Source organism: Rhea pennata, chromosome 12, assembly GCF_028389875.1.
Source record: "Rhea pennata isolate bPtePen1 chromosome 12, bPtePen1.pri, whole genome shotgun sequence".
Taxonomy (NCBI): domain Eukaryota; kingdom Metazoa; phylum Chordata; class Aves; order Rheiformes; family Rheidae; genus Rhea; species Rhea pennata.
In genome coordinates, this window is record NC_084674.1 from 11,988,767 (window position 1) to 12,014,998 (window position 26,232).

A 26,232-nucleotide genomic window follows, 5' to 3' on the forward strand; every position below is an offset into this window, starting at 1 on the left:
TGTGTTGTTGGTAGCTGGAGCTGGTTTTGTCTCCACCTCTTCCAAGGTGAAGAGGAGGGGAAGCTAGTGGTACGTTTATTTCTACACAGCCAGGATTGCTATCTCCTTCACCCCAAGGCTGTATGCCCCTGCCCAAGTTAATGAGGATGCCTTAGAAAAACCTAGTGGAAAGAAACTGACTGCTATGAAACCTTTTGGAGACTTCTTTGTTTTCTCAGAAAATCTAAATAATCACAGTGCCCCCAGTTCTTACTACTGTTCCTGATTCTGCATTGTTTGGGTACCTACATTTCTGCTATGTTCAGAGTCCCAGAGATATTCAAATGAAGGGGTATCTTTCTTTCTAATATCTATTGCCTAGTTGAGTGTTTGGAACTACGTACAGACTTTTTTGCTGTTTTTCTACTGTGTATATGATTTGTACATTGCACTTATCCATGTGATGTGTGTTCTTCAACCAGTCTTTTTCTACTATATTTTAGAGATGCAAGAAAGAATAAAATCGCCCTTAGTTTGGGTTACCACGGGAATGTGGTAGATTTGTGGTAAGTTGTAGATAATTGACATATAAGTGCTCTGGCTTGTTTATCAACTTAGACTTAGTTCCCAAACTTGGAATAGAAGGAGCATTAACCTAGTGCTAAGTTTGACTCTAGATGCTCATGAAAAACTGTATTGTCAAAAGAGGGATCTTGTGTCCCAACTCTCTATTGCTTGCCATGCATCTATTCCTTTCCTCGTTGAGCAATGAATATTTTAGGGAAATAAATTCCTAAGATTCATTCTCAGATGGAGAAAACATGCCCCCTTTGGCTGATTGGATAGCAAGGAAATGGCTTTAGCTTCAATGAAGAATAGAAGTGTTAAGATAGGAGTTGAATAATAACAATCAGATGGGGGATAGAAATTCTGGCACTCTTGAAGCTTTGTCTGATGGTTAACCTTACTGTTACACAATATGCCAATGGTGGAGACTGACAAATATATCTGGTATTATGTCATACTGGTATTTCAAACTTATCAGCATTCCTCTACAAGGAAGTGTTTAGTATAAGATTTACATGTCTTTCTAAATCTTTTTCACCATCGTTTTCCACCTCTCAACCCCTAAAACAGACTTAGCTTGCAAAGAGCATGTCTTTATAAACAGTATGTTGGAATGCAAAGGCTCCTTCTTGAAGCAATTGATGCTCACCTAGAAGAGGAACAGGAATGTGGAATGATAGCTTCTGTTCAAACACCCCACTGTCTTGGCTTCCTCCAGGGAGAGACTTGTGTATGAGCTAGACACAACTGGAGAGCTGCTAGTCGATCTGGGATCTGACCAAACTTCGTGTCATAACCCATTCAGTGGTGGATACTATCCAGTTCAACTCAGCTTTGAAGAAGCAAAGCAGCTCCTGTCCACCAGTCCAGGGAAGTTCCGCACCCTGGTGCAAGAGAGGTAAAAATTTTAGTGATAAATATTTTTTCATCTTTACACTTAGATGCTCTATGAATGATCAGATTTTTCTTTCCCACAAGAAGTTTCACTGAATCGTTGGATCTGGCTCTACTTCTCGGTATTTCAGTAGAAATCTGAGGTAAAGCTATTGTATTTTCACTAATAGCCCCTGATTTTGCACTTACATAGCTATTGCTCAGAATCTGGCAGACATAGCTTACCCACCACTTCAGGAGTAGTCTCCAGTGTATGTGATCTAAGGCTTGAAAACTTATTTATTTTACTTCTACGAATTACTATATTGTATTAAGTTTTAAAACTCCAGGACAATAAATACAGTTCTGCTTAGATGGAATTGTACCTCATGGTTTAGGTTCATTGATTAGATCATAAAATGACCCTACCATAATGGGTAAGTTAGAAAGTCCATGCAGGCTGTTCCCAGCTGTGAGTGGTAGTAGGTTTTTAGGTAAAGCGGTAAGGAGGGAGACAAACTCCCCCAATCCAGCTTTTTGTAACTGTAACTTTTGTTTACCATCTTGATTTCAGGAGGCTACTCCTGATTTAGTTTGCAAGTGAAATTGGACATTATAAAGTGAAAAAATAGATATACTTTAAGTATAAAGAACTTTAGGACAGAGGCAGGGAACTGAGCTGTTGTTCTCAACTGATACTTTTAAGACTTCATGGTTTCTCCTCTCTTTGTCTTCATCTTGGGAGCATTATTTGACTTTGGATTAGGGATACACAAGCAGCTTTCCAGTTTCTCAATTCTGCACTCTAAGATTGAGGTAGAAGAAAGGTAAATTTCTGGTAAATGCTTGTTTGTAAGGAGCTGGTAAGATCTAAACAAATCCAATTTCATTTGTTAGCATTGGTTTACCTCTCCAGAGTTCCAGGAAGCTCCACGAACACATATACAACTGCATATACACCTATGCATTAAGGGTAGAACAAGATGATATTAAATGAAAATGGTATAACGGAGAACAATCCTGAGTTACGGTTCTATTTGCATGATTATATACGAAGGGAAAATAAGTCTGCTTTGACCAAGGGAGAGGCTAAAGCAGTGATGTTTGGCCATTATCGGTTTGTTTTCTATCTTTACTCACTTTCTTCCTTCACTCAAACTGTGTTGCAGTTTTCTGTAGGCTGTTAATTGTTATTATTACTTTTCATCCCCAGAGCTGGCTACATTTCTTTGCTGGGAGGCATGACTCCTTTCTGTTAATTGCTCCATATCTCAGCAGTGAAGTTCTCTTGATCATTGTAAATCACTTAAGGATTTGGGGATAACAGGTGTTATAGAGATTGAAAGTATCTTTATCTTCTGGGTTTGTCTGGATTTCTCTGGGATTTTTCAAATCCATTTGTTTTCCAACTCCTCTTCCTTTAGTGCTTTTAGTAATTTCATGATATTCTCTTTGAAATTTTATTAATCTCAAGAACAACTGTTTTCCTTCTTAATTTCAGTTTGAGGAGACAAGTGGCTGCTATTAATAGACTAGCTGATAAAGGCATGTTTTTCTGGGATTATGGCAACGCTTTTCTCTTGGAAGCTCAAAGGGCTGGTGAGTAAATGCTGGAGTTCTTAGACAAAAACAAAGATAATTTGAAGTACATCTTTCCAGCCCTATGCTTTGCTAGGATAGAGCTGGCCACTGTTATACTAATTGTTTAAGTTCTCTTCTTGTGCTGAATTTTAGGACCCCCAACCTTTTTCTCTGAATGTGGTAAAGCCTTCATAGGAACTCAAGTGAAGTCTAATTTTACGTTTTGCAGATTTTCTTCATCTAATCATGGGCCTTTAAAATATTTTTTCTAGGTGCTGATGTTGAAAAAAGAGGAGCCAGTAAAACAGAATTCCGATATCCTTCCTATGTTCAGCACATCATGGGGTGCGTTGGGGAGAGTTTGGAACAAAACGCTTCAGAATGAGTCATAAACCACTTCTGTAGGGGAGGAGAGATTACAAAGACTTACTAATGCAAATCTTACTGTGTAATATGAATGACTTTGAAAAGGAGTGAACTATAGCAGTAGAAAATTTCATCTCACAAGTGTTATGCCAAGATGGGTTGCCTTTTTCTCTGCTCTGGATTAGTACCTATGTGTGGCTTAGGAGAATGGGCATGTCACAGCCTCAGATTATATGCAACTTCATATCTAGATGTGTAAATTGAAGAGTTTGCTGTCTCTTCAGAGTAGTATGGTTCAATTTCGAGTCATAGAGGCTGATACTAACACTGAAGTTTAAAACAGGCCTCAAATAGTACTTTTTCATCTCTGCTACTGACTTTACCCTCTACCCAAGCTTTCCTCCTGAGCTCAGCTTTTCCTACAGGCAGTATTAGCTGTTGGGCAACTGAGTTGTGATAACATTTTCCCCAACTCATGCTTAGCTTGTCTAGACCATCTGAACCAAGGCTTAAACATGGTGCTAGGCTAAGCGTGGTGAAGCACCACTCAGATTAAATCTCTTCCTCTGGAGCTCAAGTGAAGTATGCTTTACTATTGTGTGTAAATAACATGGACAGCAAGTGAGTCTGGATTTGGGCATTTGTTCAGACCTAAGCTTGTCTAATACATAAATACGTGTGTGTGTGTGTGTGTGTATTTATCACAGAATCAGTAAGGTTGGAAGGGATCTCTGGAGATCATCTAGTCCAACCTCCCAGGACCTTCAGCATGTAAAGCATAATAGTATAGGTACACTCAGAATTAGCCTGGTTTAAGGGGGAAGAGACCAGACACCAAGAAGAATAGGTTTTGTAAAACAAATGAAAAATTAAAATTCTTCTGATACACTTATTTGATTGCATTGTCCAGCATTCCTATGAAAATTCTGGTTTGCCTGTGCATTTGTATATACCATTTGATGGCTGTGTGAAATAGCACTGTTTAGTTTCTGAGTTAATGGTCCCTACTGCTTCTGTTTAGATTAGTTCATTCAAAATGTTTCAAATTCTTCCATTTCCAGCTAATGAAAGAAAAGCACTGCTAGCAGCCAGGATAAATAAGGAAGGAATTTCAACTATCTCTTAATGAAACATATTATCTTCCTAGGGACATTTTTTCCCTGGGATTTGGGCCATTTCGCTGGGTTTGCACCTCAGGTGACCCACAGGATCTTGCTACCACTGACTCAATCGCCATGTCTGTGCTGGAGGACTCCATACGTAGGGGAGGTAGGATACCATCCCATGTGCCCATGACTGGGGGTGCTTTTGGGGAGAAAAGTAAAGCGAGAGTTGTGCCACTTCTGATGGTTTTTGGCTGAAACCTTAAAAAGCAGTGTCTTGCCTATTCTGCATGGGCAGGAAGTCTTACTTGACCCCAAATTCCTACAAGGAGTGTAACTGGTAGGTCATACGCGAAAACACGGTGTAGAGGGGTTATTGATCCTGAAACTATTGCAATTTTGATTAAGAGTGTTTCTTTCCATTTGTTATAGATTCTTCTGTGCTTTGTCACCTTGAAACTTTAAGGCAAGGAGTGTCTCTTATCAACAGGTTTCAGAGGTTTTTTTTTTTTTTTAAAGAAGTCAAATTGCTTTGCCCTTGTCTCACAGAGTGAGGAAAGAGGCAGGGGGAGTTAGAGAGGTTTGCAAGAGGTTAGCAAGTAGATGAGTGGCAGGGAACCACGTTTCCTGGGTGTGGTGCTCCATCCAGTGTTATTTATTTGTGATTACAGTTATGATGTTTGTCTTCTATGTCATTTGGTAACCCAGTGACACCTTATCTTATTTGCTGATGGAACCAATCTGGAATACCAACACTGATCTATGTTTTACTCTGGGAATTACATCAACTTTCATTCTTCCATATCTCTTAAAATGGACCACTGTTATCCTCAGTTTATGAATAGGAACTGAGACAAAGAAGCTACTTCTGTGTTGGGAAACAAATCTTGTTCTTCCAAATTACAATGAAGAGCCCTAATCTTTTTCTTTTTTTCTTGGTCTACTTTTATAGTAGCTGGACAGAAGAATCAGAGACTTCAGTGCTAAGGGACAATGACACTTAAGTCCCCATCTCTGTTTCCATGCAGTGGACCTTTGTGCTTCTTGGAATCAACCAAACATACTTATTTTCATAATTTAAAAATATGAATACTACTTCACCTAAATGCTACAAGCACCCCCTCCTGTATCCTGGCTTGGATTAGTCTATCTTCTGGTTTTTTTATAGTGCAAGCTGCTTTCATCAGACCTTGCCAAGACCACCATTACTGGTATTAATGAAAAGGTTCATAAGGGAATGTATCACAAATCAAAGCCATATTTTGTCAGACAGGGAACATAATATTTTTGTCTGGTAATTTCTTCCTTTTTCATATTGAAATATTTTTTGCTTCTTTTGTGAAAGAAACTATGGAAATGTAACTATAGAAGTGTTAAGATTTGGAATGTTCTCCTGTTTGTTGTGAAACAGTTAGTCCTGCGAGGTTCTGAAGTGGTATTCCTAAAAAGAATCTACCACACTCAGATATGTTTCTTATTTGAAACAAAACTACTGTTATCTTCCTGTAAAGCAAGGCTAGTGTCCAGCCTTCTCGTTCTTCTAAGAGATGAATTACTGATGGGGAAGGTCCAAGCCTGTGAGATCCTCAATGCTACCAATTCTCATAAACTTCTCTTAGGTGTCATCCTGAAGAAATAGCACTGCAGCAAGGGTTGTTTTTAATAAAGTGACCCAGAAATTCCTCCCATTTTATGAACACTGAGATTTTCCTGTTTTTAAACCTGGCCCCTTGACATAATGGAAGGGAGGGTAAAATCCAATACTGTAGTGTTGGATCTATCTTCAGAAATCTGCAGCAGATTTTCTGCAATGTGCTGCAATATCCAGTTGTTTTCTTCTTTCAAGAATGAGCTTATGCATGACTTTGGGATGGTTTGAATTGCAAGAGTAGGAAATGAATAAGTTTGTGTGTACATATGCACATGGATGTCTATACAGATGTTAATGCAAGATTGGGAATAGAAGTCTCTTCCACAGACAAAAAGCATTAGACTCCATACATGTATATTCTTAATTTAAGTAAAAAAAAGTCATTTTAAAATCCCAACAGGTGAAAACAGGCATTAGGGTAATGCTATTATTGAATTTGTTGTATTTGGCAGGACGAGGGGAACAGGAATCCAAAGGAATGAAAACAATTTGGCAAGAAATTAAAGACAGCCATCCACGGTTTTCTTTTCCTGACTATTCCACTTGTTCTCCATTCCATATGGAACCTGTGCTTGGACCAAATTCTGGTGTCTGGATAGCCTCATGTATATATATGCATCCAAAATCTGAACATACCTTTGAATTTTATAAAAGAAACTGTCATTATAATGGCTGACTGGAAACTTCACAGACCTGAATTCTGCCACATCCCAAGTCTACAGTTTTGATCTGGACTTGAGTCCAATTTTAACTGTTCTTTTCCTTTTAGGAAGATGACTTTTTATGCTTAAATCCTGTAAACTGTGAGGAAAACCTGGGCAGTATTATTGTTTGCATCCACTTGCAGTGTACCCAAAATTTTAAGTTAGCTGTGGTATGAGAGGTGCACACTCATGATTGGAGTGAAATTTGTAATTATTACCTTTATGGTAGTTTGAAGGCTGAACTAACACGTAACGATGGTATAAATCTCCCAAAAGCAAAGGGAGGCAATTTCCATGTTCATGAGGACTCTTCTTCTGCCTGCACAATGTTCTTTACTTTCTTTTCAAGCCTCAATAAATACAAGGGCCTGCAGAATACCAGAAGCAACACAGTAGCTTGCCTGATTTAGGAACAGATTTCTGTTGGGTCAGCAGCAGTTTAACAAATGAAAGACATATGAAACTAATTCAATGTCAAGCTCTTTCTAGAAAGTCCTGTGAGATTTTCAGTTGCAGGAAGTCATACTATATAAAAGGGAGGATTCTTCACCTCCCCAGGGCTAGCAAATGAAATGTGACTTTGGACACACCACAGTTTAGAACAAAATATGACAGTTTATTGGAGCTAGCTGGGAGGGATGGATGTGCTATGTTGAGATATGTCCTTGTAGCCAGTTTTCTCATCTGGCTTCTCTGGAAAAATCCTATAGATTTCAACAAACAGTAAGATCCTTTCTGTTAATCTAAGCACTGTAAAGTGTAAAATGCAGTAAGTACTCTCTAAGGTTGCTTATAAGAGCTATAGGAATGAATTGATTTTTCTACTCACTTTACTAGAACTCCTATAATTCTCATTGAACATCTATAGTCACCTAAGTGAATACTAACCATTACCTTTTAGAAGATATTTCCTTAAAGCTTCTAAATGGTAGTACGATCCTACTAGGACAGCGCAAGCAGATGTTTCGTCTTTCGCTCCTTGCGAATCTAAGAGCTGACATGTTAATCCTCCTTGCGGGGTTTAGAGGTTCTCACTAGGAGCCAACCCATAAAACATTGACAGGTCCTTTTGGCATCATTAAAACTCTCCGTGGGAGGCCTGCCTCTGCAGGAGCGAATGTGTTTTACACTTCCCTTTAACAATGTGTTTAACCCAAATTAAATACGAGTATCTTAGCTTGTCCTCATTTCTATTTGTACCATGTGTATTTGCTGGCATATTGGTTAGTGGAAAGACAGTAGTCTAAATGTTCTTCTTGGCTACCTGGGAGCAGTTTGAAGTTAGGAATATACAAGGTGACTGACTTCCAGACATAGGCATGTGTTCATTACAATTTGATTTGAAAATGGGTGAGAACTGGAAAGTGTTGTGGAATATGGTGTCTTGGCATCTAGTGGGTGCTGAAATTATTATAACTTAAAACTTCAGTGTGTGAGCAACTCACTGTGGCTTAGCGTGTTATTGTGTGTCAGCTGAGCCCTGGTAGCTGCCCGAGTCTCTTAGGAGAAGGTAATACAACATATCTTAGCCCACAGAAAAAGAGCATACAGGCAGTAACTGCTACTGTTACCTCAACTTCCGAGCTCATGTTTGTGCTGTCTGGAGAGGCATAACTGTAAAAGCCCCCCAAAAGCAGAGTGGAAAGAAAATGCTTCTGCCCCATCTTATAGTCTTTGTTACTTGCTACAGCTAGTTCCAGGCCTTTGGAGACACCTGGTTGTACTGAGGTCACCATGTACCTGAGTGATGCGTCATATTTTACTATCTTTCACTTCAAGCATGTTTATTTTTACTGTTCTTCAATTTATGTGATGAATTAAATGGAATAGCACAGGTATAAATGAGAAAGAAAGCTAGAGAATGGTTAAAAATGTTACTAATACATCTATATAGCTATATATCTGTAAACAAAGTGCAGGGTGAATTTACAGATGGAATAACTTGCTCCAAGATAAATCCTTCTATGCAGTCTTTTATTTCATAATAATGTGAGACAATATAGCCCAGTTTCACTGTGGTATGAGTGACCTTAGTTTTCTCTTGAGATAAAAACATTCACGTGGGCAATTAATACAGAGCAACTACTGTGCTGCAAAATCTATACTTTAACTTACCATTGTAATAGTTTTAGTGTGACTTATCCTCAAGTACATATTACCAGCTCCTCCTGAGACTTTCTGACAGATGCTCAAATGAATTATTTCTTACTTGATGTAAGGAAGACTGGAGTGTAGAGCTCAGTATCATGGAGTTTGCTAAAGCTACTTATTTAGCAAAGGCTCAGAAAGGGATTGGGCATTTAGTAGGTAGAAACCCAGATGACAAAGCATGAACAGGACATATGACCTGTATTTCAAGATTTAATTTAGTTTCCTAAAGATTTGAATGTGAGATGTAATTCCCAGCTGCCTCCTGGGTGACTTCTTTGTACCTTCCTCTCAGTATATGGTGCCAGTCACTGCATTGGCTGCAAATGATTCTATATAGCACTTCCTATATGCGTGCATATCTGAGAGCAGAATCTGACACTCTAGTGCTGTCAGATGAATTTAATTTTATTTAGGGCATATTGCATTTATTTTCAAAACCTCTTTTCATTCTTATTTTCTCTTGTTAGTGAGCGCATCTGTGAAGCAGCAGTACCATGACAACATCCGCTGGATTCGGGAAGCTGGCAGGCACAGCTTGGTAAGTGTACAACCTCCTTCAGTACATGTAACCTCTCTAGGTCTAGACCACAGTTCTGAAGGCTGGAGTGAAAAGCAGGAACGAGTGTGAATGAAAACACTGACTCTAACTCCCTTTCCTGTACTGAGTAAAAAATGGACAACTTAAGTGTCTCTACATCAGGGCTTTAGGGTGAGCTGAACCCTCTCTCTCCTCATTTGGAAATGTCCAAATGCTCCAGCAACATCTGGTCTTGCCTCTGGAGAGAAATGAGCCAGTGATTCAACCTCCACCTCATTTGTCACTCTTTCCTTTGGTGCCGTACAAAATGTTCTCCTTGGTATTTCTTTGGCCATACCTCTTCAGCCCTGCAGTTTGCTCGTTTCAAAACAAATGATAAGGTGAAAGGACTGCATCATCCTATTGCATGGTGAGAAGCAGGGCACAGTGAAATACCCTTTGTTTTTCTTTTAGGGCAGAATCGCACTATGAAACTAACTGGTAACACTCCAGGGTTTATGAATGCTCTCCTCATCTGGGAGCCAGACTAGTTTGTGGAGTAAGAGCTGGAGAGGAGCATAGTTGTGTGGGACAGATGTTCCTTGCCATTCTTTGTCTCTGTATTTCTTTTCCAGCCCATCATTGCTGGTTCCAAACCTCTACTTTTCAGCTGTTGATAAGGCATTTGTTGATGGGGGATTAGAGCCTAGCAATCAGGTTGATTTAAAAACCAGGATTTATTGGACAGTAGCAGCTGAATAAAGAAATGCATCTCACTGATTGTGTGAGTGGAGATAAAACTGTTCAAAGAGGGGCTTTAATTTCTTTTTTCTGCAGGCTGGGTGTTGATGAATGAATAATCTATGCTTTCTCCTACAGAAGGGGGCAATCGTATGACTCCATTTGTCTGGGGCCTGAAGATAAGCCACTTGCACAGGGTACCTTATCTCTCTGGCATTTTTATCTTCCAGGTTGTTGGCTCTCAAGCTAGAATCTTATATTCTGATCAGAGGGGTCGTGTGTCTATAGCCGTGGCTATTAATCAAGCGATTTCTGAAGGAAAGATTAAGGTTTGGCTTTTTCCATTTGATATAGGCTGGCAATTTCCTTTAGTATCTGAGACTGGGTTAACAGGTGGAAAGGGGAATGAGGTGGACCATTGAGAGCAGAAATACCTACCTTTTATGTGGGACTAGTATTGTGTTAGCATCTGTTACGACTTAATCTTCTGTCTAATGTCATCAATATTGCCCTGTGTAACAGAGAGACGGGTTTAGAAAGTCTCTGAGATACGTTGCCTTTGATTTCATGTTGGAATTTTGTATTTGGGCATCTACAAACACATTTCATCATACTATCTGCAAGAGGAGATTTGCTGAAGACACTAGGCAGGGGCTCTGACTCCTTAGCAGTGCCCTGAACAGGCCAAATAACAAGAAAGGGCATGCCTCCACCTGGCACTTCTTTCCCTCCATCCCTTGCTTTTAATCAAATTATGGCTATGGCTAGCTGTGCAGTCAACCCTCATTTACACTGTGTATGTGAATGAAGAAAATCATTAGACCTGATGCTGCTGCCCTAGTGCATAGTGAGTAGTATCTTTCTTGGTTAAAATCCCACTGAGCATACGTGGTGGTGATAGAAACACATTTATAGAAAGAATGTATGTGGATTTTCTAAGCTCTTCATGAGTATTGCATGTGGCTCTACAATGTGACATCCTGGCAGACAAAAATTCTGAAGACACCACACAATTATATCTCTTATTTAATGTTGTAGAAGATCTGGTTTTGCAGTGGGGTTCAGTTGCCATATGTATGATATAGATAGTTTGGAAGCCCTTGGCATAATTTGATTGTGGCACCTTCCCAAGGCTGTAAGCTCTTGGAGGCAGGTGCTATTAGAGCACAGCTCCAAGTATAGACAGAATGAATATTTGTCTGGGCAGACACACCTCTAAGATTTTGTAACGTTGGGAAATCAAAATGAATCGTGTCAAACCTTTAGTGAAAAATGATTTTTTTGCAAGGACTGAATCACCACCTGAATTTGCAACACTCAAATTGATCTGTAACCTCATGTTTTCCAATTTGATTCAGATTGTTCTATTTTCATTCTCTGGGTAGTAAAGCTTATGAAAGGGTGTGATCACTGCTCACAAGGAAGCTTCATCAGCATGCATACTGGGTTGTGACTGTGTATGTAGCAGCATCAGACCTAGGCATGTTCACTTATTTATCTCTTGAGTAGCCAAAATACAGTAATTACCTTTTTTTTAAAGGGACAAGTTCAAGTAAAACTTAGAACAGATTCCAGCTGAGCAAGGCCTGTTTCTTTTTTTACTCAGAAAATGTTTACTAAAATATTTCAAATACTGTTGACCTTCTCAGGATTCAAAATGAACGTCACTGCAAGCTAGTCTTAAAAAATAAACCTGACCAGACAGAGCACTCTCTTGGAGCAATAACTGACAAGGTCACACTCCCAGGCCCTTCAGATTTTTTGGAACTTTTTTTCATTTCTTCAAAAATCTCCATTCCCTATCTGTCAAGCGGGGTGCTTACGTCCCTTTTCAATGACTTGCTAGTTTACTGCCAACATAAAACAGCCAGCTAATTCCAGACCATGCCATGCCAAGAGAATGAATTACTCTTGTATAAACCCTCTGCCTGGCAAAGGATAATGAAGACCTGCAAGCTGATCTAGATTCATACTGGCAGTAAATTCCAGATCAAGAATGGGCTTGTCTGAGCTGTAAGAGATTAATAATTATAATTTCCACCTTGGTTTTGGTCTTAAAATCTTCCAGGAGATGAAAAAGTATAGCATTTCTTACTATTCAAAAACAGAACTGTTTCTGAATGAAGATTTTTGCATGCTGAAATGTCTCTGAAATTTCAGCAAAGAAATGCTTCAGATGAAACAATCACATTGCTTCCTGTCTGTTCCCTTACTTTAAGTGTACCAATGTCATAAAAACAAGCTCTTATTCTCAGTTATGAAACAGTGGTGACTCTCATACACATGTCAACGTTTCTTGTGGAATAAACAATAGCAGAGAAAAAAGGCGGGTTTAGGCAAGGAACCAAAGTTGTTTTCAGCTGAGATTTGAAATGAGGTAAGCCAGAAGTGAAATCAGCAACAGATGATACAGATACTGGCAGCATTGACAGTCTATGAATGATTCCATTTTCTTGTCATTGGCTTTTTGCAGGCTCCAGTAGTCCTCAGCCGAGATCACCATGATGTGAGTGGGACCGACAGTCCTTACAGAGAAACGTCAAATGTTTATGATGGATCTGCCTTCTGCGCAGGTCAGCAGAACAGCTGAGACTTGTCAGTCCAGGGAAACAAGGAAATTGTTTTAAAAGAGAAATTTTTAATACAGCATTTTAAAAATGTTTTTGTTTAACCCTTTAATCCCCATTAATCAGATTTCCTGTGAACTTGACATAGAAGCTTTGTGGGATTTAAAAGTGATACAGAAATGAATGTTGACCTAGTTAAATATGACAGGCTCAGAATAATGATGATATAAATCTGAAGCAATGCTGAAAATTTGCTGACGATACATCAGATTCTCCTAAATGTAAATGGAGAGCAGTCTGTCTCAGAGGACTATATCATTAGTCCTCTGATATTTGATTTTAATTTTGCATGTTGAGGTTTCAAGGAGGTGATCTGAGCAAAATTACAGTAGTACTTCCTTGGGATATACAAGGTCAAAATCAGGTCTATAAAAGTACTTTACTCAAGAAAAATCTGGAGTGTTTGAAAAGGACATTTTCTGATCATGTGGGAACATACTTTGATAGTAAAAGCACAAGAATGGAGGTCAGGAGTTCTGGATTAGATTCCAAGCCTTGCTGCTCACTCACAGTTTGACTGTGGGCAACTCACATCATAAGTTTGCTATTCAAAAGGAGCTTTTAGTTCTGCATACCTGACCTGAGCTAACCAGATTCTGCTTTTGAGTTTGTGAAATGACACTTTAGAAGAATAAACCCAAGAACTATCAGATTGGAGACATGAAAAATGAATGAAGTGCTAAAAAACTTTAACCTGAATCTTCCTCAATTTTCTTTCTGTAAAGTGGAGATGATGATAATAGCTTTAGCTCAGTGGTCTTTCCACGTCATGAACTGACAGTCAGGAAGCGACTTGAGATATGAAGGTTCAAGCTGCTGCAGAAGGAGAAATTGATTGAGATACCTGAGAATATTGAATGACTTCTATTATGACTGGGAGTTCATAATAGAACTAAATTATGGCTCGATTTTAAGGAGAGAAGTTTCCTGCTATCTTAATTTGATTTCCTGATGAAGAGAGGCTTATAGCTGTGTGTCTATCAGCTCCACTTCAATAATTTTGTAGCACATTGGCCCATTCTAATGGACCAGGTGCGTAGAGACCTCAATGTTTGATTCTGACAAGGTGTATGAAAATGGCGAAGCTGCATAAGGAAGTGATCCAGATCAGTGTCTCCACCGAATGACTTAACCACATGAGTAAATCTCAGACAGTGTTCACAGGAGAGGGCAAGGCTTGCTAAATCCCATTGCTTATCACAGTACCTGTTCTTGTTTATATTTTCTGAGTTACATGAATTATTTGCCCTTATCCAAAGCCTGCTGACTGCTGGTTTCAGTCGTCTTGGAAATCAGGCCTAACATGTTATATCAGATGAGCTTCTGAGAAAGTACAAGGCCATCTTAGATCTTCATCTTTCCTTCCTTTCCTGTCATTTTAGCACCACAGCATTTAAGCTGATTCAATTGAAATTGGTTCCTCTGACATATTGGATTTTTTCAGAATGTTTCCCTGTCTCACTTCTTGTCACAATAAGTATCTCAGCCCAGTCCCTGGCCAAGCATGGGTCATTGATGCCCTGCAAAGTGTATTTCAACACAGACATTTGTTCCATTAGTGACCTTTCTTGAAGCCAAAGAACAGGACATTATTGCACACTTAGTTTACTTGCCACACTCCTCATCTGGCCTTGATTCTTAGCATGCTAGTGACTGAGGAAAAAATCTGTACTTTTTTTAGAATATGAGGTTTTTAATCTCTCCTGTTCCCCTTCCTTCATGACAGCACTGTAATTATGATAATTGGGTTATTAAAGTGACATAATGCCACATAAAAGAAGCCATAATGGGGCTTTTGACAGCATTTAACATCGATTAATGCTTGAGTAAATTCATTTTTCCATCAGACAAGTAACAATTGTGGGTCTGCAAATGGGGCTATGGGGCTTATTTTTACTGTTAAAACCACAACAAATGATCTATAACTCCTGAAATAAAAAGTTCAGCACATTTTCTATGGGTTTCACCCCATTATTCTCTCCTGTGTGCCTCTCTTTCCACCTCTGAGAATGTCCTTTAGCACACATACAGAGGTGGCAAAGGTTGGTGCCTTCAGCTGCATGACATATATGAAATTCTAATGAACATTTCAGTGGAAACTGTGCATTCGACATTAGTCCCCTAAATTACTTTTCTCCACTAAAAAAAATAATAATAAAACAAACATCTTGTCTGACTTCTGCAGTTACAGGGTCATAGGGGGGTAAAATTCCCTCATGTCCAGAGAATTAGGGCCATACCACTTCCAACCCAGGTTTGTTCCCAAAATACAGCTCACGAGCTTTAGTTTTTCTCCCCCCCCCCCCCCCAGTTGAACTCACTCAGTGGTTCGATCTGAGACCACTTCAGTTCAGGCTCTCCTGAGAGCTGCAAGATGTGTAGGTTTTCAAAAAATGTCTCCTCATGTTGTAAGCTTACACATGGATGTGTCCAGGCGTTGCAGTGAGTGGATTGTATTTCTTGCCACCCTCAGGAGGTATCAGCCAGCTGAGGAATAGTAGATTCTTCAACTGCTTGAACTTGATCAGAAATACAGAAGGCATCAGAGTCCTCTCAAACCACAGTGGAAATTGGTTTTTGCTTCCCCTGTTGGGGATAGAGGGAAATAATCTCTTACTGTTTCTCCCAAGCATGAGGTGTGTTCATTATATGTATCTGTGAGAGAAGTCGTGAGTAAACCCTGCTTCCATCAGTGCCTCCACACACTCACAATGAAGTTGCCAGCAGAAGGAAAGAGCAGCTCAACCAAAACCAAACAGAGTGTACCAGGGCTGTTGTAACATGTCTCCTTTCCTCCTAGACATGGCAGTACAAAACTTTGTAGGAGACGCATTCAGAGGAGCTACCTGGGTCGCCTTGCACAATGGTGGTGGTGTTGGCTGGTAAGGAGAACCGACTTATGTTTCTGAAGATGGACTCTCAATCCAGTTATCACTGCTGTGTATGTTTGTGGGGAAGAGAGACAGGGAGGGGACTGTAGAGATGATGTGGTATATATTACTGGAGTAGTACAATGCTGTGATCATAGGGAGGATGCGCTTGGAGACAAGGGCTGAAAGGATGCATTATAAGGTGAAGTGTGGTGTTGTATGAGGCTTTTTTAATTAATGTCCATATGTCAAGAAAAAGTGTTTTGGACATTGGCCATGGCACAGTTTGGAGAACTTAATTGTCCAAATAAGGACAGTCTGCTGTGGTCTTTTTGAACAGATCCCATTTCCAAAGTTGTCTTCACACATGCACAGCTAGAGTGTTAGCGGATGGATTATGTTTAGGTTTCCCCTTAAGCCGCATTTAAATCTTCGACCTTAGGACCCCAATATAAATGCCCATGTGCTAAAGTGCAATGAGGGGTTATTGATACAAAACAGCTCAGGTGCCAGCAAACCCCCCACTCTCCCTTCTCTCCACTTGCTCAAGCCTGGTAGAATAAAAGACCACAGCCAAGTAAAGACTTGATTAAACAGCTCCTCCTTCACCTAAGACACAGAACTGAGAGAAATACCCAAGCTAAGAAGCAGAATGAGAGAAATATCATATATGGAGAAGGAAGTTCATCTCCTCCATATGGCAATAAAGAGACTCTGGATTGGCAGAGGTTTAGGGGAAAGAGTGGCGGTACTGTGGGGTCAATCGCCTGGTTTGCTCATTCTGGCAGTCTAGCAAAGCATCTCCCATTTACAGTCATGTCTTTATTTTGTGGTGTAGCTGGTGAAAAGGGAGACACCCTTCTATTAAATACTATAGTGCCTCTATTAAATACTATAGTGATCCCTCTCACTTAGCTGTTCCATCTAGCTTCTCCAGAATATGCTAAAAAGAGCAAGCCAGATTTAAAGAACTTATTGCAGATGTTATCCTCAGAGATACTCAAGGATTTTTGATAATTTCTTGTCCTGATGAGCTAGAGATAGAAAAATATTCCTTCAAATCAGATGGAGACTTCCCTCCTGTGCAGTCTATGTAACTTTTATTTCAGTGAAGTAGCTGTTGAATAGAAGGTATGTGAGAGCAAAATTGGATCATGGAATGAGAAAGGTCTCTGAGGGGTTAATCACGTGCAGTGAAAATCTAGCTCTATAGATTTCAGTGATAACCATCAAGGCCAGGATTTCATTCATAACTTCCAGAGTCCCAGGTGAAAAATACATACTGGCATACCTGCCTATTCTGGTTGCCTCAGTATCTAGAGATTGCAGCAGACTAGATCTATTTGAATAGCTTTTGCTGAATTTAACCTTTAAAGAAATCTGGTCATGAAATACAAGCAAACACAAACACTGTGCACTATGTATTGTTCAAAGTATTTGGAGTATTTTTATAATTGTTTAATTACAATGGATATTGTTATTATAATTGCTTATTGTTATTATAATGGGTATTGTTATAATGGACAATATTATGGATATTATTATAATTGCTTATACCAGAAGTTATTTGTTCTGTGTGTTGATGATGTTTATTCAAAATTCAAACCATACAAATTATAATATTCCTCATCTCTCTCCGGCCTTTTTCAAGGCCAGTCCCTTCTGCACATTTTTAGCCCTCTGAGCAATCTAAAGAGAGGTTGGCCGAATGGTGGCCGAATGGTGAGACTACCCCTACTTCTGGAAAACTGGCAGTGGCCAGACTGCAATTCCGGTCTTACTGTTTTAATCGGTTCTTTAAGTGGAGTTACATCACTGAAAAGAAGCTATCTCTGAAGGCAGAGCAGAGGTACTGTCACTTACATAATAAATAGGAAAAACAGCATGTGGTTATTCACTGAAATCAACATATCCATAGAAAAGCAAGGAGATATATATCTATCTATATATATATATATATATATATATATTTTTTTTTTTTTTCTCCCCTCCCCTCTCCTGCCAGTTCCTATGGCTGCTTAGTGGCTTGTCATTATGTAACAGTATCTGCTCACCTTGTTCTTGGGAGTAGTCTTAGCCCTCTGTGATTAAATTATTGTGCTTCAGTGAAGAATGTGGAGCCTGAAAATTAGGCCTGTCTCTGTACGAGCCTTAATAAGCCATCATGCTGAGACTCGGACGTGGTAACAATGTCGTGTCATTAGGTGCCACAGTCTGGAGAGCTCCCGAAAGCCGTGGCGTGACAGGTGGTTCTGCTCGGCTTAACTAATCGTGGCACCACCCCAGCAAGTTACAGCACTATCCTCCTTTGCCTTCTAAGGAGGAAGAGAGGAATAATTTAATGGTGGGAAAAGAAACAAAATCAACCCCCCTACCACTACAAATTGCTTTCTTTGCCTGGAAGAGTAAGATGCTTTCAGGTTTTTCTTTGCCTCTGGAGAGGTAAAAATTCAGTTGATTTTGCCACAAAGAAATCTCCATGTGCATAAAAAACATCTCATCTTGTGGAGAGCTGATATGGAGGTGTGAAAGTGCATATGGAAGCTGACGTATATTTATAAACCAATATGCACATGATTAGGAAGAAATCAAATTGCTATTGGAACATCTCTGTTCAGGGAGTTCAGAAATGGCAACTGCACTGTGTTCATCTACCTGTCTTCCCTGCAGAGGTTGGGCTTGCCTGAAACTGTTGACAGATCTGGCATATCTTCCTGAAGAGGCTAGAAAAATGCCTTTTACGTGCTTTGATTTTATGTGCTGGAGCCTTGTGGGGCAAACACAAAAAACAGGCTTAATGTTTATTTAGCTGGAATCTGCATCACATGTGCTGCTTGAGAGATTTAAGATTAACATATTCTTGACCATAATTACAGCAAATGAATGCCATTCTCTTCTTGCAGCCTGTTTATTTGCAGGAGAATATATATTAGCACAGAGTCTGAGTAACCTGTAGTAACAAAAAGGCAGAAGTAATTTAAGAATTGAACTACACTGTTGACAGTGTGACATCTTGATTGTGAGAGAGGCCTTGTTTTCTTTGATCACCTTAAAAGGAGACATCTGGAAATTATAGGAGGTAGCTTAGGTCAAAATGCCACATGTTTTTTTAATTACCTGAAAATATGACCCAATGCTAATGAAGGCAGAGAGCTCCCCTTTAAAAGTGAGAAGTTTTGCTAGAAAATCCATGCTAACAAACATTGGTGTTTAATTTATGAGTGATATTTAGACAGTAGGACAGATTCTGATGAGTGCTTCTGATTCACACTGGAGTAACTCCATGGAAATTGATGGAGAGACTCTAAATTTATGGAGTGCAAGTAAGATCAGACGCTCACTGTTCATGCCTAAGCTTCAAAGGATGCTCTTTGGGATACTGTGCACAGAGGGGATTTTTGCCACTGAATGAACATCATTTGCCAGTGTAGAATATCTTTAGAAAGCGCCAGTCCAGAGGTCTGATTTTTCTTATTGTCCAATGTTGTCAATAGGCTGAGTTGAGGTGTGATTTTACTGTGATCTCATTTACACATTGATTTTGATACTCTGTGTTTATGTATCTGGAAACAGAATCTGAAATTTCAGCACAAGCTTTCAGTTAATCTCAAGCAACAAAATCAAGCCAGATACGGAACAGAATAAGCTGGTACTGCCCTTGTGGATGCCCATTTGCCCACTTCAGGAATTAATGTTACTCTAGATAGTGACTTGTACCACTTTGGCATTTACTGGCAATCAAAATTATCTATCCACATTACTATTACATTGCTGCTGGATTTGGTCATGGGGAAATGAGTGTAACTGTCAATTGAACTTGTGCAAGTAACACTTTGCTCCGAGGCCCAGGTTGCATTCTGATCCATTCTGCTGGTGTGAAATGAGACTCATTCCACTTGCTAAGAGGAATCCTCAGCTCCTTAGCTACAACCTGCAGCCAAATTGCTGTAATTAAACTGATTTGCACATACAGCTTAGAGTACTGTCAGTATAAAGAACAACATGGGATGAGCTTTTTCTCTGTAGAAAAAAATCCTTTACAGCTGCAACATGGGCTGGCCTGTTAGATGTGGACACAAAGTGAGCTTTGCTGTGTGGGTGTTTTTTTTTTTTTTTTTTTTTTTTTTTAAGACTACTGCTAATTTGGTCTAGCTGCACAAAAGCAGCAGAGTGTAATGAGGTAACTGGCTGTGGTCTTCATACAATGACATTTGTACTGTTGTAGTCAGGTTGGCTATTTCTTTCTAAGATGATAACAACAAGAGGTGTTTAAAAATAGTATTTGAAAGAAATTCAAAAGTGTGGATGTTTGCTTTCATCTCAATGTGAGACTAAGAGCAGAATTAATGAAATATTTCACAAAATAAAAAGTTCCTTGAAATTAAATTTCAGGCTGAAAAGTGTTGATAGTGTCAATCCAGAAGAAACATCTCATTTTGAAATATCAGCAATCACAGTGTTCAAACATCTCAATTGAAAACATGACTCTGTTTCAAATTCCTCTACTCACTATAAGAAACTGATTCCTCGGCTGTCATTCTGCTAGGAGAACTGTCAACTCCATGAAAATTGTATTTCAACAGAAAAGGTATTTAGCTATTTCAGCCAGCTCTAATAATGGTAAGGAGTTCAGAGAATAGTAACATGATGTGAGATTGGAGTTCTCAATAAGTTCCTTAATAAGCCCCTACGTATCACATTGCTGGTGCATATAACTAGTGAAAGGAAGTGAACATCATGTAAGTAACAATATAACACTAAAAATAGGAAAAACGTGAGTTCTGATTTCAGGAAGTAGATCTGAGATCTGTCAGGCTCTGATGTAGCCTTCTAAGAAAAGAGAGCAAAGACCCTGTTTTGGGGGAAGCTCAGGTTGCTGCTGGAAAAAATACAGTAAGAAATAGTTCTGTACTGGATTGGGAGACAGCTAACTTCAACCTGATTCTTGGATATGTCTAATGTTACTCTGTGTAAATGCTGTGAACTTCTGTTAGCTATAAAACACAGGACAAATCCTGCTTCTAGGGATCTCCATTAGTATTCTCCTGTACCATGTGTGTTTTTAAGTAGGATATGCCCCCTTTCTCTCAAATATTACTGATGCTGAGTGATAACGCCAGAACTCTCTTACAGATTTACAGCAACAGATAATTTTCCAACCATTCTCACTACTATTCGCCACATGCATCAAAACAGGAACTTGAGCAGGCCAGATTCGGAAGCTAGACATGACCGTTGGCTCTGCATGTTTTCCCTGTCTTTTTAAAACCAGACTGATATTACTCCCAAGTATATCTGCTAGTTTGTTGCGTAGTTCTGTTCTCCTCCTGCTAATAAGTCTGCTTCTTGAGAAGTTGGCTCTGATGTCTTTAAATATCTGTCTCATACAAAACAAATGGCTGATTTTGAAATGATTGAGGCAGATGTTTGTTAAGTGGTTGTTAACATTTCTCTAATAAAATACTCTCCTATTTGTCCTGAGAGAATATAAACAGATCCATCTGTTTCAGTAAGTATGTAGTCCTCTCATCGTTCTGCTTATGTAGCAGGCCCTGGGGTGGCAAAAATGAACAGTCTGATCTTCAAAAATCCCTGAGTTATTGCTTCTGATGACTGAAGAGTTACCTAACGTTTCCCTGCTTGTTGTTTCTAAAGCCCGTACAGAGTGTGGTCCTCAGGAGGTGCAGAGCAAGCACTTGGAGCAGGCACTGGTTGCTAGCTGGGCGTTACAGCGAAGACAGCATAGGTTTCCAGCCCTATTCCAAACTAGGCCTTTGCACTCCTAATTTTTTAAGGTATAAAAGGTTATTGATAATGTCTTTTATTCAGCATCATTTCTATGTTCTCATCCTTCTTTCTCCAGTGCAACCGAACAAATTCACTTTTGCAAATTTTGTGAGATTGACTTGGGTTCTTTTGGTTTATTTATTTATCTTTTTTTTTAATAATTTTACTTTTCAGGGGTGAAGTGATCAATGGGGGCTTTGGCCTTGTTTTGGATGGGTCCACAGAGGCTGAAGAACGAGCTAAGATGATGCTCAGCTGGGATGTTTCCAATGGAGTAAGCAAATCTCATAATATATGTCGATTATAAATACCATCCTCCTGTCTTAAAATGTGCCTTCACTTGGGTCTAGCTTTGTTCAGGTACTCAGATTCCTTTGCTCCTACTCATTTTAACTGTATGGGAGTATGACTATCCAGGCAAGAGTGTGGGATCTTGCTCTTTTTATCCCAGGAATAGTTCTGATGGACCAAATGACTCATTCTGTCCACTCCTAAAATGGGCTGCTTATGAATGAGCCTGATTCCACTGAAATCAATGGGTTGTTTTCAACCAACTTCAATGAGCTCTGAGTCATAAAAGAAGCTGAGAAATTCTTGGGTCAGGAATTTACTGTAAAATGTTCAGAGCACCCTCTTTGACTTTATAACATACTGGAGTCCAATCATTTCCACATATCAGATTATTTTAAATTAGACCTTTGTTATGCTTTTTATTTGCCTCCATAGTATTGAGAACTCTATGAACTTCAGTCGTGCGTATCCCAAACTTTGATCTAGATTTCTTGAAGTGCCAGCTTGTGCAGCCCTTGCTAATATTAGAGAGGGTTTTTGTCTTCTATTAGGGTTTAGATGGACCTTGGTTTTTTTAAGACTGAGATTCCATCTCTTAATGAGCAGAAATGGTTGTTCAGCTCAGCCAGATGAAGTCAGTATTCTTGTGTCAAGATGTCTTTATTCAGTACTGACAGAGAGCACATCCAGTAAGGTGTGATGATACACAGTCCAATTAAAAGAAAAAAAAAAGATTGTGCGTAACTTAACCTCACAAGGGCTTGATGTGTTAAAGGAACTCCTTGCAGATGCTAACATGATCTGTTGTTCTCAGAAGAATGAAAATTTCTTCATGTCTTAGATCTGAACTTTTTTTTTTTCCCCATGAAGGACCCAACTCTCTGGGGAGGGATTAAAAAAAAAAAAAAAAAAAAGGAAAGGGGCAGGGGGAGGAGAAGAACAATTTGCAAGTATTCGCTGTCCTAGAGCTGAAATAACATATTAATAAACTATCAAGGGCGTGACTTGTAAATCTGAGCCATGAAGGCAAGCCCTTAACAAGCACTGGGCATCAGAGACTGCCTATTAAAAACTCAGTAAGTCTTTTGCTGCTCTAGTTTATTGCAAGTAAAAGCCCCACTCCTCCATGCACATATTTAAAAAGGACAATCTGAGGATGTTGCTCATTTTATATACCAGACTGGAAGGAGCCTGGAGTGCATCCTAGAAAATATGTTCTAGGAATAGTCATAGGTGAGTGGCAGGGAAATTGACTTTTTAACTTAAAAGGCCATTTCCAGCTCTTATTGATGTGATCCTGGCAACTTATTATTAGCCGTAGGTTAATCATATGCTTAAATATTTTGCTAAATTGGAACCTAAGTGTTTTCTTGCTTGGATACTTTTGAGTCTTGCTGAATATTCCAGGCACTGATTTGTAATTTGTAATAAAATGAGATTTGTAATGCTATGGAATACAGGGAAGTACTTACTTCCTTTGTGCCAAATATTTACATTTTTATTCATTTAGGGAGTTTTGCCTGTATACAGACCAATGTGCAGAGCTTTGCCATTGGAAGAGGGCACCAGCAGTTCCCTTGGCATCCATGGAGTTTGACCCATAGGTACTGTCAGAGAGTTTGGCTCCATAATTTATAGTTTGAAAATGCATTGAATGACCTTTACATTTTTCCTGTTAATATCTATCCTACTACAAAAGCATTGATTGCTTAAACTGTAGTGTTTTCTAAAACAACAGCTAGTTTTACAGAGCTTGGATGGAGAATAAGCTTGTTTAGGGAGGGAGCTTTGTGGCTTACCTGTTTATAAGGTATCTGGCTCTACCAGTCTTATTAGCCCAAATTACGTTACAGTATGAAAATGTACCAAGTCCATCCAACAACTACTCATAAAAATACTTTGAGAGAAGAGGTAAGTATTACAAAAATTATTTCCTACATCAGTTTGGAAACTTGGAACTGGCAAGTGATTGGATGGTTTATTACAATGAAATTGTGTGCCTGTGTTTGCACAAACATTGGGTAAGATGGGATGTGGCAAGGAAAATGTACAATCTTTATACCCATTGATTTTCTGGTCTGACAGGTTGCCAGACGCTGCTGGTCAGGTAATGACTACGCTTATGAGACAATCTGCCAAGCAATGAAAGAGAATGTCACATTGAAGGTGACTCTCCCGCACAAGGTGGCAGATGAGAGCATCTTGGAGCAAGCCTTGCAATGTTAATGATATTCCAAATGCAATGTTGTCCTTGCAGATGCACTCTGAAGTTGCTTCCTTGATACCCTTCTTTGCTTTCTGGCTAAGTGATAAAACTCTTGCACATGTCTCTTCTAGGGGAGTTTCTTTCCCCCGCCCCAGCCCTTCCTTTAACTCATAAGGGGTCAGACCTGAATCTATGTATGTGACAGGTCCACTGATGTCAGGAACATATTTGGAATGATATTTGCAGTAAGATACTATTCATTGTAAAGAAAGGAATTGGAAGTTGGTTCCTGATAATTCAGCTTTATAAAAAAAATCCACTTATTTTTGACAATTCAGAAATTAAGGAGACTTGGATCTTGGCCGATCAGTTGTAGAACTGGAAATTGGAACTCTCCATTCTAATTTGGAGTCTGCTGCTAACAGCACATAGCCATGAAATCCAATACTCAGGGTGTGTGTGAAAAGACTTATGGAATTATTCTTCAGATGATGGAGGGTGTACTGATGTCACATGTGCTAGACTGAAGCTTTTTTATACTGCCATGAAAGCGATTTGGTGTTTTCAATACAAAGGGACAAATAAACAGCATATGGTTAGCGCAGCTAGCCTGTGTGTGTTTTTGCCTGGAAAATGATCGCCTGAGATTTTCACCACAAGCAGGACCAGAATGCATTGCCAGATAAAGCAAGTGAAAAAGCCTGAGGGTGCTAACTACTAAACCATTTCCAAATGCCTTACGTCAAGGCCGGGAAAATATGGAACAACTCACAGTAAATTAGTAGGAGTGAAATTCCACATCAGTTCAAGATGAGATGGTGCCATTCTGCTGAACCTGATACTGTATCCACTTTGCTCAAGTGGAGCAAGCTTCTACAGCAGAGCAAGCTTATCGCTCTGAGCCAGCAAAGTGGAGCATCTCCTAAGTACATGGAAACCTCTGAGAAGGTCTAGATCCTTAGTGCTGGCCTTTAGTTTTTCCACAAGAGAAAAAAAAAATAGGCTACTCACACATTTGGAGGTGAGTAGTGCAATAGGTAAGGCACAATAACAAAATGATCATCTAGATTTTCCTTCTGAAATAAGACAGGGATTCAATAAAATAGGGATTTGTGATTCAAAAACATCAGCTTTTTACTCTGTTCATGTGCTGTGCATGTCTCCAGCTGAACATTGCGAGTGGCATCTGCTTGCAACCGAACCTTCTGTGAAGTACAATCTGCAGTTGATTGGAACTGCTTTATATTGTGGGGAAAACACCCATATTGCCAAGTTGTACGATTGAGTAGTTGTCAGCCAGATTTGACAGCTTTTGCTTTAACATATGTTATATATTACCTGTTATTAATAACTACACTGGATTGGGCCCAAAGTTATTACTTGGTAGCTGTATCCTATAAAACCACTTTAGTCTTCATAATCCAAAAGCACTGGGGTACAGTTTTGTCATAAGGAACACGCACGATCTCTTTGTACTAAAGAATGTAGGTCTGCTCCATAGATTTATCTTAATTCTGAATTTAAATTCCACTAAAGACAAAATGTTGAAGAAATATTTTGTTATGGATTCTTCACCTACTTTTGCGTTATTTAGTACTGGGTACCTGCCAGCATGCTCGCCTTTGTATCGCAGACAAAAGGAAACCTGTTTTCATCCTGTGGTTTTACTGACCAGATGACTTAACTTTGCACGTGCACCCCTGTTTAATGCCACTCACGTCCCTGGGCTTTTATTTGTAAGCCCAGACTACTTGTAGGGAGACTCAGAACTCAAAAACTAGCTCTGTGCAAGAGCTGCTAGTTGAAGATTGTATTGTAAAGTGTATGTCTGTTTACTTAATATGAGTAAGTAACATGAGTTGTAAAAAGGCAGTGAATTGACAAGCAGTTTATCATATTTATGAATACTCACTGCAGCTTATTTGTATTATGAAGTATTTTTAATTATGTGTATACATTTAAACCTACTTTGTGGTCCTTTGACAGCATATCTGAAAGGACTTAACTGATATGAACTGACTGAGGCTTACACTGCCTTTGGGAGAGCACAGGGGAACAGGAACCTATTTCCCACTCCTCGGAATACGCAGCAGGTGATGCTCATGTCATTTCTAGGAGGAAGACCTCGCTCCCAGACAAACACACACACAAAAAAAGGCAGAGAAGTCTTCTCCAAAGCGTATGTCTGCAGCCACCACAACAGGTCCACACAACAGAC

General features: G+C 39.4%; 1 protein-coding gene across 1 annotated transcript in view; it reads left to right on the forward strand.

The window, feature by feature from the left end:
• UROC1 (urocanate hydratase 1) overlaps positions 1-24,551 on the forward strand; it is a 44,034-nt gene extending 19,483 nt beyond the window's left edge. Inside the window, exons 10-20 of the mRNA XM_062585744.1 lie at positions 483-545; positions 1,265-1,444; positions 2,921-3,018; positions 3,273-3,345; positions 4,514-4,635; positions 9,443-9,513; positions 10,464-10,562; positions 12,707-12,806; positions 15,661-15,742; positions 21,692-21,791; positions 23,894-24,551. Coding sequence (XP_062441728.1) covers positions 483-545; positions 1,265-1,444; positions 2,921-3,018; positions 3,273-3,345; positions 4,514-4,635; positions 9,443-9,513; positions 10,464-10,562; positions 12,707-12,806; positions 15,661-15,742; positions 21,692-21,791; positions 23,894-24,034 — 1,129 coding nt within the window. The 3' untranslated portion in view covers positions 24,035-24,551. The remainder of the gene's footprint in view (positions 1-482; positions 546-1,264; positions 1,445-2,920; positions 3,019-3,272; positions 3,346-4,513; positions 4,636-9,442; positions 9,514-10,463; positions 10,563-12,706; positions 12,807-15,660; positions 15,743-21,691; positions 21,792-23,893) is intronic.
• Positions 24,552-26,232: the final 1,681 nt, after the last annotated feature.